Source organism: Macrosteles quadrilineatus, unplaced genomic scaffold (assembly GCF_028750875.1).
Source record: "Macrosteles quadrilineatus isolate MER2022 unplaced genomic scaffold, UCM_ALF_1.0 Scaffold_5__1_contigs__length_97177068, whole genome shotgun sequence".
Lineage (NCBI taxonomy): Eukaryota > Metazoa > Arthropoda > Insecta > Hemiptera > Cicadellidae > Macrosteles > Macrosteles quadrilineatus.
The window spans coordinates 66,455,304-66,468,636 of NW_026542598.1; the positions used below are offsets into that span (position 1 = coordinate 66,455,304).

At 33.0% G+C, this 13,333-nt stretch overlaps 1 protein-coding gene across 1 annotated transcript in view; it reads left to right on the forward strand.

The window, feature by feature from the left end:
- Nucleotides 1-9,842, forward strand: part of LOC128995277 (uncharacterized) — an 81,132-nt gene extending 71,290 nt beyond the window's left edge. Inside the window, exons 4-6 of the mRNA XM_054420239.1 lie at nucleotides 5,754-5,928; nucleotides 6,811-6,964; nucleotides 7,736-9,842. Coding sequence (XP_054276214.1) covers nucleotides 5,754-5,928; nucleotides 6,811-6,964; nucleotides 7,736-7,834 — 428 coding nt within the window. The 3' untranslated portion in view covers nucleotides 7,835-9,842. The remainder of the gene's footprint in view (nucleotides 1-5,753; nucleotides 5,929-6,810; nucleotides 6,965-7,735) is intronic.
- The last annotated feature ends 3,491 nt before the right edge of the window (nucleotides 9,843-13,333 follow it).

Below are 13,333 nucleotides of genomic sequence, written 5' to 3' on the forward strand. Positions count from 1 at the left end.
GTAGTTGGCTAGTTTTTGGATATATTTTGATGAAACTTGCCAGACTTATTTTATACTAAGCTATTAATATCATTAAACATAAATTTTTATTTAATAGATAAATTGAAAATCAATCCATGCAAATAGTAATTCGCTTAGATGTTAGGTTTTCTGCAGCAGGGTATTAGTTTTTAAATTATAAATCAACTAATACATACAAGAAATATGCATTATCTATTGCTATGTTGTTCTTAACTTAAATTATTCACTTGTTATCAAAGAGATCACAGTATAGATACAGTAGTGAAGTAAACACTTGACCAGCAGTCAGGGTGTGGTGATGCCTATATATATACTGGAACACACCTGGAGGTGGTGTACACAAATATGACCTTCTGGCACCACACACTACAGCTATCTACTGTCCAAGCTGAATATGTTGTTCGACAAAATATTTAAATTCAAACCATAGGATTGAATCTGAAACAGCTGATGTAACGCTAATCTAATCATTTTTCTTTCAATTTTTTTTTATTTTATAAGAAGTGAAATTATTTTTTAGTTTATTTCTAAACTTTCATACAATGCACACCAATGATCCTAAATATATAGTAATACCCAGGATTTTTGTTGGTACCTACAAAATGACACATAATTGAACAAAATTGATCAACTACCTTAGGAGTTATATCAAATTTACAAATGTATTACATTTTACTATATAAAAATACATATAATGAAACCCATTCAATGTAATAAACATTTTTAAAAACTAAAACTTAAAAACTAAAAAAAAATGTACAGTATGTCGGAAACCTGTATGAAATACTGTACCATAGGTACAAGTTTGCTTTGTACTTAAGAGTCTTCCGTAGTGGAAGCCATGTTGGATTTCTTCCCCATAAGAACAATGTTAACTTTGGGTCCAAATATCTCATCAGCAAATTGTCATATAATTATGGATAAGGAGTTAAATTTAAGGAATTGCGGTCCTCTAGAGATTGACGCTTTTTATTTCACAATTTTTAATTTTTATAATGAATAATCTATATAATTAATACGCTACATGAAACTTTGTCGGTTGAACTCCTCCGCCATTTCTTAACCGATTTTATCCATTGACGTCTCATTGGAAAGAGCGTGTCGCGTAGATTTGCAAACTGGCCTTACATTTTTTTAAAGTCCGTTGGGCTCTGCCCCAGTGGCTTTGAAAGTTCCCATGTTATCCTTATGAGGAACATAATTGTTTACATTTTGATCAGCTGTATAATTTAATTGCTGTTATTTATTTTTCAATTCGAAACGCATTGAGTACTATTTCAGTTTGTGTAAACATAACCCCCAAGACGGATCGTGTTAGTATGTTTGTACATAGATAAAACATAATCTTAAATTTGTATATTTATCGGGTTTTGTGTCGCTAATAGACGGATCGTGTTAGTATGATTGTAACTTAAATTTGTGCATTTATCGTTGTTTTGTGTAGCTATAATTTGTTTATTTGTTGTTTTTTTCTTTTAAATGCCTCCGACGCGACGACAACGAAACATAGACAGGAGGCGTAATCGTGAAAACGACCGCAGCTACAGAACAGTGGCGCGTAATAGGCTTAACTCATCACAGTCAGCACCTGACCCTGGACAATCTTAACTATTAGGCTGTGGTTTCCTAGACGCGTAATAGATGCGCAGCGGTTTAGATGCGCTGCGGCTTTTGTCCAGGTCCCAAAACGCAGCTGCCGTGAGTGGTTTCCAAGACTGCGTACAATACACACGGTTGGTGCGTAACATAAGTTCACGGGAGAGATTACTAGTGGCTACTATGATGTTATACGATGATTTAGATAGTGATATCTATATGTTGGCATTAAAAGCTTTGAAGAAGCGTAAGCAGAGAAAAGTACATAATTAGGAACTGTACGTAGCCCTCACGGATCGTTTAACTGTAGTGTTAAAGCAAACATGTCAATTTAAAATGTAAACAATAAATCTTAATTTACCCTGTCCAACTTTGCTTTTACTGTGTTTACATTTACCTATTCGGGATTTACCGAATCGATGAAAATACCATAACTGCAATAAGCGTTTTATACTTAAACAGTACGCTAACCCCGTAAGAAGTTTGGGTACTGTGCTAGTAATTAATATTGGCTTATTACTAAAATGTTCAGGACTTCTTAAAATAATTATGGGGGCTCTTATATCTGGGAATTGGTGTTGTGCTGACATGAAATGAATATTTGTCAAGATTAGGTTTATTTACTAATAACAACAATAAGAAAATATGTAAGGACAAATTAATTGTAGGGAACATGTAACAAGGGAATTCAATTTTAAAATCACACATTATGGGGAAATTAACACTACATAATGAGTGATATGAAATTTAATACTATAAAATTTTAATTGTATGAACAGAGTACTTCAATAATATGTTGTTAGAAGATACAAACTCAATTAACTTTTCGTCGTTGTTGGAGAATTTTGCCTTAATGTACAAAATTTACTTCCGAATCCATTGCACGAGACATGTCTAAAACGCAGCGCAACTCAGATTTGACTGCTCTGAGAGCAGTAAGTGAAATACGCAGCTATTGGTGCGCGCGTATTAGATGCGCGCGCATTAGATACGCAGCCTTGGAAACCGCTTACACGAAACTCCATAAGACAAGTGTGCTGCGTATTAGATGCGCACACGCAGCGCATCTAATACGCGTCTAGGAAACCACAGCCTTAGGTTACAAATGCGCCCTAACACTACCCCAAAACGACTTTTCGTTCTCAATTGGCCCTCTATCAATGGCCTGTGTTGCCTGTACAGCGAGGCATTTTGAGAAGGAGAAAACCGGCCGGAATTCTTTAGGTTTATCAATAACGAAGATAAACATGGTCTGAGTTACACACCGGTAATCTTTAAGTTGACTCTTTTAAACTCATTGTAAATATGACTGTTATTCATTTTGAAATAACTCTAAAACTCCTGTAATACTTTGCAACTGCTCGAATTCGAGCAACATGTACACTAGTTGATTATTAATTAGCTTAAAATTAAGCTAATTATTGAAAGGAAATGAAAATGGATTTTCGAAATTCAAAAACCTCATTCACGAGTCTATTATGTTAAAAATACAAATTATAAATTTCAAAGCTATATCTTAACAAATAACGCCGTTACGTGTCCACAAATAATGTAATGTTTAACATTGTTCTTATGGGGAAGAAATCCAACATGGCTTCCACTACGGAAGACTCTTAAATTTTGTCATATTACAGTAAAAAACAAAGTACAGTCTCATACTGTACATGAATGATCCATGATTGTCTAGAAGAATTACTGGAATTATGAGCTATTTACTGTAAATAAACCATGAGAAAGATAAATTTACTATGTCACACACACTTGATAAGGCCAAGAATAAACCCAAAGATAAGATAGGTTTGGGAAATGTGTAAAGCTCTTTCATTGAAAGTGAACACACTGTTCAGCCAAGTGGTGATTGTCGAAGGAATTATAAAATTACAGTTTACTGATCATAAAAAGTGTATGCATTTGAAAGGAATAATAGAAAAAAATGGACCATCAGGTATGTAAAACTTTGAACAAAAGTTTCTTCCTTATGTTTTACTGCAAAACATAACGTTCTGAGCTGTTTTCTATTTCGAGTTGAGTTGACATATCTAGGTGTGAATGTGGATGAGTTTGAACAGTTTTCTCTACTAACCAAGTACCATTTTCCTACATCAATATATTTTTACGAGTAGGCTAGTACTCCAAGTTGACCATTGTATAAACAAAATTTAATTTTTCTGGAATAAATAAATTTTTATTGATATAGTAGAATTTGCCAGTGTGACAATATCTGAAACTGTGTTGATACTGTGAAATGTGTAAATATGAAAAGGTTATACTGGTATAATCTTACATTAAAAATATTAATGATTTGCACTTTACTCATATTTTGGTTCCCTCCCTCCCAACCCCCCTGCATTAAATTTCGGTGAATCACTTTATATGTCGTCAAAAACAATAGTACATCTCTTCTGTGGTTTTTGAATTTACACATATTTCATTTTAGAAGCTCTCTAATGAAGCAAAACTGCAAAAATGATTGACTTTTTAAATATAGAACCAAACTAATAATGATCAAATTGATTCATTTTGTGATATAAATGTAATACAAGTATCATTATTCCAGACATTAATTATGAGGAAAAGGCGACTTGCCTGTAAGTACATAGTAAAGTACAAATAAATAAGAAAAAAAGTGTAACTTTAAATGAATATTCCTAACAAAAAATGAAAGATTGTTTAAGATCAACTAGTTCTTACCAAACATAGAAACTGTAAGTAAACAATTCTGTAGCGGAATAAAAGGCCTTATTTCTTATCCATTTTGATAATAGACTTTTCAAAAATTTAAAGTGAAAGTTACGACAATCAAAATATACATAAAGTTTGTTGTATAAGTTGTGTTTATAAGTTATGTAATACCACGCAAATGATTTCAATTGCTCAGACAATGGTTTTTCTTAAGATATATGTTTGCTTATTTCGCCATGTCAAAACTAAGCCACAGAAGTAGCGACTGCCACTAGGGCTGGACTAATTGGAGTGTGAGAGAGTGGACATGTAACAAGTCAAGGGGCTCGGTCTGCTAATGCTCTTTCTATGCTACATTCATGAATGTACTACTACTCAAGCTCCCTAATTAAAGTAGTCACAGTTACCAGACTTGCTGTAATTAATTCCTCTGCACAGGTTTGTTTTTTTATTAGATTATATGAGTTGGAAAAATTTATTTAAAAAGGATAACAATCCCATATAATTTTTAATAACTTCTTGATAAGCATTGTACGTGTTATTAAATTTACGGACGGAAAGTAAATAAAAGAAACAACTTACTACACTTAAAAACATATATTTACGCTCAGTGGCCTACTCGATTTGTAAAAAATTAGGTTCCAGAACTGTAACCAATTTATTGTGATTAGTTTCTATTTATGCCATTATTTTTATTTTTTCCAAAGAGAGGTACCGGAACTTTGTTCTGCCGTGTTCCCCCACAAATCGAGCACTGTTTACGCTTATACTGTTACTCACAAGACGGTAAATATATATAAAAGATAGTAAGTGGTAATCGATTTCAATTGGACAATCCAATCATCATCAGACCCAATAGGCGAATGACCTATACATGGTTTAAGTGTTAAAAGACGTTTCTTTTATTTACTTTCCGTATATAATTTTAGTCATGAAAACAATTATATGTTTTGTAAGTGGTATTTTTCTTTACTGAAGCACTTATTTTCTGTTGTATAGTTTCCTAATACGCAGACATTTCTTTTCACTTAACATAAAATATATTTGAGTTCATACAGCATAATCGCTGATCAAATTGCTATGTTGTTGATTTTTGGGTTCTGAACCAAGGGTTTTCTAGATAGAAGGTTGGTCTAGTCTAAGTTGATTCTAGATTAGTACAACTACTCCAGATTATCAGACAGATAATTCACAATTGGGAGTATTTTAACCCAAATGTGAATAAAGGTTAACTCTAGAATGATTAAGATGACCTGTGTAGCTTTGTAAATGAATAAAATCAGCTTTTTCTTTTTGTTTTCAGCTGACTTCTCAGGATAAAACCAGCGACTTTATGATTTATGCCAAGTTGTTGATATTACATTGAATAAAATAGGGTCAAAATAGACACGCCGAGGGAAAGAATTAGGGCTTGATGACTCTAGATGATACTGATGTGTTGTTGTATGTTACAGACAAGCACAGCATGTTGTCGGATACATCGCAGCCCCCTGTGATAGGCCTTAGGCCAGATCCACCGCCCCCGCTGCCAGACGAAGGTCTCATCATGCCCCGCAAGCTGCCCAACCCTTGCCTACAGTCTCGTGACCATCGGGACCTGCACAGAGAACTGCTCTTCAACCAGAAAGTGTGAGTTATTTGCTGATAGTTATAAACAGCATAATAGATAATGGTCCTATTACTAGACCTAATATGTTATTTATGCCGAGCTGATACAGTACAGTATTATCTCGATTATCGTATTGTCCGACCCTATGGCCGGTCGAGTACTCCTAACTCGCATGATCTATATTGTTAGACTCTTTACCTTATTGGGTGCACTGAGACAACTCTTATTGTCGCCTCTGAGTGTTCTTGGAAAATACACACCAGGCTTTAGGGACGTACACGTCACTGGACATGTTAAATATGTAAGAAATAAATCAATTCAGAATCAAACACAATCTAAAAAAATTAAAAGCATATGATTTTAGACAGGAATATCCATAAGGACCTCCAACATATTGGTTATGATGCGAACTGAGGTTTCAAACTGTATGTTGTAAACGAGTAATGTTAAAATACGCTCTTATACTGAATTTACAGAGAAGTAGTAAGTGCAGGTGCATTTTAACATAGGAAAAATGGTGTCAATTGATATTAAGAGTGTATAGAGTTACGATTCCGGGAATTGCCATACTAAATAACCGCACACGTTCTTACCCCTAGTCATATTAAAAACTAATATAGAACGTCTTCCCATTTTATTCTTGAGTGGTTTTGTATGTGTCTCTGTGGTGTGTGTGTTTGTGGATTTGTTAATCACATAATCACTGGTCTGAATATCACAAATGTTCAATACTGCTATTAGAAAATTCTTTACACGATTCTATGTGTTCCTAATTTATATCTTGATTTTTCACTGATTATTATACCTATTACTAAAAATTTCAGCTACAGCTCTTGTTTAAAACCTCAAAGTTATCACATCCCTGTAAGATTGAGCTTTGCAACAGTCACATGTTGTTGCAGAGGAAAGAATGTGCTGAACCAGAAGTCAGAGCTACAGAGGGCCCTGGAGAAACACAAAGAATCTCAGATGAAGAAGGAGATGGAGCAGCAGAAACAGGAGACTCGAACACCCTTTGAGAAGGTCATAGAGGAGAGAGCTCGCAGACTGGAATCTGTAAGTCTACACTTGATTGTTATTATTAAGAATAGGACGTGTCTGTTTGAGTGGTTGAAGAGAAGGACAATAGTTCTGGAGGTCCAGTTGAATCTAGCCAATATTGACAGGTTGCTATGTCATACTGACTGATCCGATCCTATTTTAAACTGAAGACTGGGTGTTGTTTGTGCAGTAAAATATGAAAATTCATATTCTTAGCGATAAGATATCCAAGAAAATTAACTACATTTCCTATTTTTTTATGGAGACAAGTGGCTGGTTAGGAATTATTTTAAAGGCAGATAGACGGAGATTAGCTAGCTTACCTGGGAAAATCCAGGGTCTCTAACAGCGCCTCTTGGCTAGCATTTTCCTTGTCCCATATTTTCCCAGCATTTTGTAGTACTTGGAACCAGTCAATGACTGAGCTGTATTCCTCTCTGTTTTGTTCATATCTATAACTGCATCCTATAACACTGTTACACAGTAAATCACCGTGTTCTCAGCTCTAGCCATGCTATTGGTTAGAATGGTTTTTTAAACGTTTCCCCGTGTATTGGTTCCTACGATTCAGCTGCAATTGCTTCTCTCATATTTTGTACAAGTTGAATGAATAAGTTGAAGTAGTTCACAAATTTTACAATTAATTGTTACCATTCAACTTGTTAAAGATAAAATAACGATATTATAATTTAAGTACAATATATTTATAGTGACTTTATGTATACACAAAAAATAATGATTTTAGGATTACTATCAGTACTAAATTTATCAATTTTTTTGTTGCAGCTGGAAAAGAACAATGGGGAAGAGGATCCAACCTCAAACAACAAGCCGGAGTTCCTCCAAGTACATGCAAAACTGAGAAAGAGAATGGACTCTAAGTAGTCTTAGAATATAGCAATCTCCTCCAATTGTAAAGTCTTACCCTTTTACCAAGCAATTTGTTTTATTTGCTGTAGTGATATGCTTTCGTTAGTGATGTCTTAGTTTACCGAACCTGTAAATATTTGTAATGTCGCGGTTCAAAATCTGTAGCCACCTCAAATTACCCTGTACAGTCTTTTAGTGTAAAAATGAAAATAAATATTGAAAAGATGACAGTTATCCTTGAACAACAGATGTATTCACCTGTTGTGAGAAAGGTCCATTTGAATCTTGTGTTAGAGTACAATATAAAATAGGCGTTTCTTGCTAGCAATACAGCTGATCGGCGCATTGAATGGTGCCTTTAAATTACCACGGTTTCTGCATCTGTTGATCGGTACAAATAGAGAATACTAAAGAATTGATTAAGTGCCTGTAGAATGTCGTCACGTTCTATTTTATTTCATCCAAGAACTTGGGTGCTGCTGTAACCATATGAGTTGTCAGTAGACGTAGCTCACGATTTCAACAGAACAGGGTAGTATAAGAGCATATTTTTCTTGAAAAACACAAGCAATACCAGAACTGAAGTGAATGAAAGTTAAACAACCATAATAGGTTTGTCATTATCACAAAATGATTTCTCTTTTAGGGAGGTTTACTTTTTAGGTCTATTCTTGCCTTTAGTTCTATCGAATGAGTAAACACTATTATTGTGCTGTTGTGTTATTTTAAATGGTATATGTTGAAAGAAAAATTAGATGGAAGGAACATAATGAGTCTCCTTCAAAACAAAAATATATTTTAATCATTCAAATTACAATCAAAGTTTTAATTTCAATGTTAATGCAATGTGTTATAAGACTTCTTGTCAAAGTTAGTCTTCCGATGAGTGAATAGCAAGCAAATAGTCAATTAAATGTATACAATCAGAATTTGCTGTTTGCTATTTTTTTTTATCTCTTGACTGCAATGTAGTTTGGCTGATTGCTCAGAAAAACGAGAAATCAAATATTTTTACAGATTTGTAAAGCAGTGTTGTAAGAAGCTTTATGTGTGAATTTAATTTTTAACTCAAAATACGCTTGAATTAAAGTATTGTTCTATTGTGTGATATATCGTTATAAAGTATATTTCAAAGAGTAATATTATTACAATTAAGGTTTAAAAGATCATAAAAACCATTCTCATAAGCCTAAATACAAGATAAATCTGGAATCCCAATTATAATGAACGTTGGTTTGACAGTAAGTTCTAAACGTTTCTAGTTCCAATGCTATTTCTTCAGAAAGTGGATTCAACTCCAAGGTACAAAATGACCTTTCAGACGTAAATAAGCAAATAAGTATTATCTGTAAATTAGTCGTCCAGTTTTAATGTTCTATTAGAAGCCTAATAGAAAAAGGTAAATAGAAATTGTTCATTAGACGTAAGAGATAATATTAAAATCTTATCTTAAAATATCTTTAACGTTACACCTATACAACTATTTGCTTAATCAATTACTGTCGTTAACATTCCCAACTGAAATATAGAAATGGTCTTGTATCAACATTAACAAGTCAGTAAATAACTGTAATGATAAATAATAGAGTAGGTGTTCAATCTTCAAAGATGAAAAGGTATATTTGGGTATTAACTGTCACAGAAATGTTTTGTGTTTCAGTACAATATTTTAAGAACATTTCTTATTTTTCAAATTAGTCCATTAATCAGAGTGGTTATTTTAGTCCGGTGTGCACACAGCCTAAAAGTAATAGAAAGATAACCCATTTATATCTTTTCATGACTTGTTCATTTGCATCTATAAATCTCTTGTTACTTCTAAGCTTATCCAGTGAGTACTGTAGTGGAATTATTTTGATTTCTGTTTGTTGTACGAGAACATATTTTTATGTGAATATATTAATTAATAGTGTATTGTCAGTGTATACAAGGAGCAACACAAATGTTAACAGTATTTTGTATAGAAATGCATTGTTATATAATATATATATCTTTACTTGTAAATATGATCCTCTAAAACACATTGCATTTCTCTTATTTAACACCTCTTAATTCGGATTTATCTAATGCAATACAAGTTCTGCAAGAGCGTTCTTACACACTCTGACCAGTGATAAGTATATTTTTTAGGTTTCATATATGTATTCAAATATATTTTATTGTTGGAAAAAAAAGATCAAAACTCTTCAATAGACTCACACTCTCTGTAAGGGTTAGTGACATTAGCACAGGTGAAATAGGGAGTTGTTTATGCTTTCACCTGTGAGTTACTAATAGTATGAGAAATAAAGATCCAATGAGTCCCCAAAAATTGGGCGTCCTAAGGCCCTTTTTGGGGTCTTTTTTTATTCCGTGGGGGGTAATTCCTGAATAATTTTGTTTTTTATGTTTAAGGTCAAGTGAGGTGTGGTTTTCTATGGTATTAGTTATTTTGAAACGATTGGGACTAGTTTTAAGTGTATTAAACCACTCCGTACAGGGTGTTCAACAAATATTATTACTTTTTTCAATATTTAAACATTTATTCATAAAGTAATAAAATTAGTTACCTCCATGCTCTATATAAGAGAGGATTATTGAAAATAACTGTAATTCTTTACTCCGTAAGGGGGAAGGATCACAAGGAGTAATAGAAAATATTAAGTACCCCCGTCACAGAAAACATGAAGACTAAGCGAATTTCCATTTACCTTAGTTGATTTTCAATTAAATCTATTTCAATAGCATTGCGTTCCAACAATTATCTAGGTTTTCTGATACAAGGAGGCTAATAAAGTGTGTTTTTAGTAAAATATATTAATAGCCTAGTATAAAACAAATAAATTTGACAAGTTTGATCAAGATATAGCCTATCTATAAACAAACAAAATAAATCATTTTATACTATTCTACAAAAGAATAACATTCGAATTTTAAATTTACAATTTTTGAACTTTATCCGTAACCAATAATCATACAAAAACACACATTAATATACTAAATTATTTGTTTTTTAATCTAATTCAAATGGTCTAGAGCAGAATTGGGTAACTTTGTGTTTTGAGGGTAAAGAAAATGATAAAACCCAATTTTTACCCCATAAAACTCGTTCCCATGGTTCAGGACGAAAATTCTTATATTGACAATGCTGCTCTGATGTCTTAGTGCTGTCCTGGTCGTAATAACGATCAAAGACAGCTGTACTTGTATGGGTTTAAACTGGCCTTACCAGTGTTACACTGCGGAATTTGGTCGGAACTTTTATCACCCATCTTTCTTATTTACAGTGTAAAAATGTTGATGTGTCACTCTAGAATATAATAAATACATTTAAAAAAAAATCACGAGCAACCGCACACGTAAGTCGTAATGCTAATAGATGGATTAAAAATAACTAAGATAAAAAGATAAAATGGGAAGAATCACCAGTAGCAGCATTTTATTTTCACTGACAGAAATGTTAATAATGAAATTATAATTGTGTGTTTGTTTATAGGCTAGTTATATTTTATGGCTTCAATGAAAATAATACTTCAATTTCCGATTGCAATGTTATGTTTGCTACACGAATTGCGTTGTTTACGTTTAATGTCAAAAGTAAAACTCAAAATAACTTATAGGCCTACTGTATTTAAGTTCTAAATAATGTAATAACCTTTACAGAAAGTAAATCCAAATCGCCTAAAAACTGAAACATATATTTACATTCATTCACCTTTTGAGTTTAATAATAATTTATTTTTCCAATCAAAATGGATCATTACTTATACCATTTCATATTGTCCTAAAAATTAAGAGTATATGGGGCGGTTCACGAGCTCGGGACTTCATAGTCCGCGACCAGACGTTGGTCCCGGACTATATAAGCGACGACCAAAAAATGGGTTCACGAGTCAGAGCCTAATGATGTGAAAGCCAGGCCCATTGTAGGTCGAGACCAAATCCATAGCGGAGCCTAATGACAGGGATTCGCAGGGAATTTCTGTTGAGACGTTGGTAACAACCAGTAACAACAGTCTGGAAACACATGTGAAGCCACTGCTATTGACATACGCACTTCCATACAATAGGATGATCGTGAAAAAGGGCTGAACCAAAACGTCCAAACCGATTATTTTTCCCGTATTTCATTGTCCCAATGCTCGCCTATGATAATCTATCTAAGTTTATTTATTTATAAACACAACAATCCACGTTTGTGTCAGATAATGGAAGTCTTTAGAGAAATATATTTTTCTGTGTGCATTATTATAATTCAATTAAGATGCATGATATAAAATAACCGGGTAGGCCTATTTATAACCGGATGAATGCCTATTTTGCATAAATGCACGATAATTAAGGATGGTGATTTTTGGATAGGATAATTTTAACTAAACTTATTTAAATAATACAATTATTGAAACTAAAATGTATTTAGAGGTACTGATTATTAGATATAAAAATCGTATGTGTGTGCTAGATTTAATCGTGGCTGTAAACAAAGAATATTCTTTCCGTTATTCTTCCACTCTATAATAATCTAACTGTAAAATGTTGAAAATAATATTCTGCAATTAGCTTGTAATATTATTTATGTTAACAGCTATGGTTTTTAATTTACATTTTGTGTTGTTGCGATTTTTAAAATCAGTTTCATTACAATGCGTTTATATTTACTAGGTAGGAAGGATTTACTTATATTATATTTACTAGTAGGAAAACATAGTTTTTTTCTTTGGGCATAGTTTCAAACTGAAAATTTGATTTGTTCTGCTTTCATTACCAAACAAATAGCTACCATCCAAACTTTACTAACATTAAATAAATCACCAGTTTCTCGATGAAAAGTGCCATCAGCCAAAAATATTAGTGCAACTGACATTTCTTTTTCAATTTAGAATACTGTAATGGATTCTGCTGTCGGGAAATCCGTGCCTTGGAGTGAACGCCTCAAATGTCTCATTGACGGCTTTGGACACATTTTAATCTATCTTTAAATTCGTCAAGTCATAAAAGGGTTTTAGTCATGATAACGAGCTGGTCCTATGCGAGGTAGTGGAGTGATGGTACATAATTGTTAACATAATACAGTATAGATATTTCATAGTCATATTCAATACACACGGCGACCAGCAAGTAGCCTACAACACAAGACGGTGATATCACCGCGAACCGTACTCAACGACAGACGGTTTGCTTGATGTTTCCCACGGCAAAAAACTATTTCTGATAATTATGTTGGATAACGATGTTTTAACTGTGGCTGATTAGTTATATTTATATTCTACGCATAATTTTGTCGTTAAAATTGTAATAACATGGGGTTTATCAGTAAAATATCTTTGTTATGATACTACTTTGTTACGTGCATAATTTATCTGTTGTTTTAAGTTGTTTGATGATTTTTTTCATGTTTTATGATCCTTTTTACCATTTTTACATATTTTTTAAATATGGTGTTGTGGGTAATGAAACTGTTAGGAATTTAATGAGGAACCATATTTAAACATTAGTTTTTAACAAATAATAAAAATAAAGGAGCTAATTAGATAA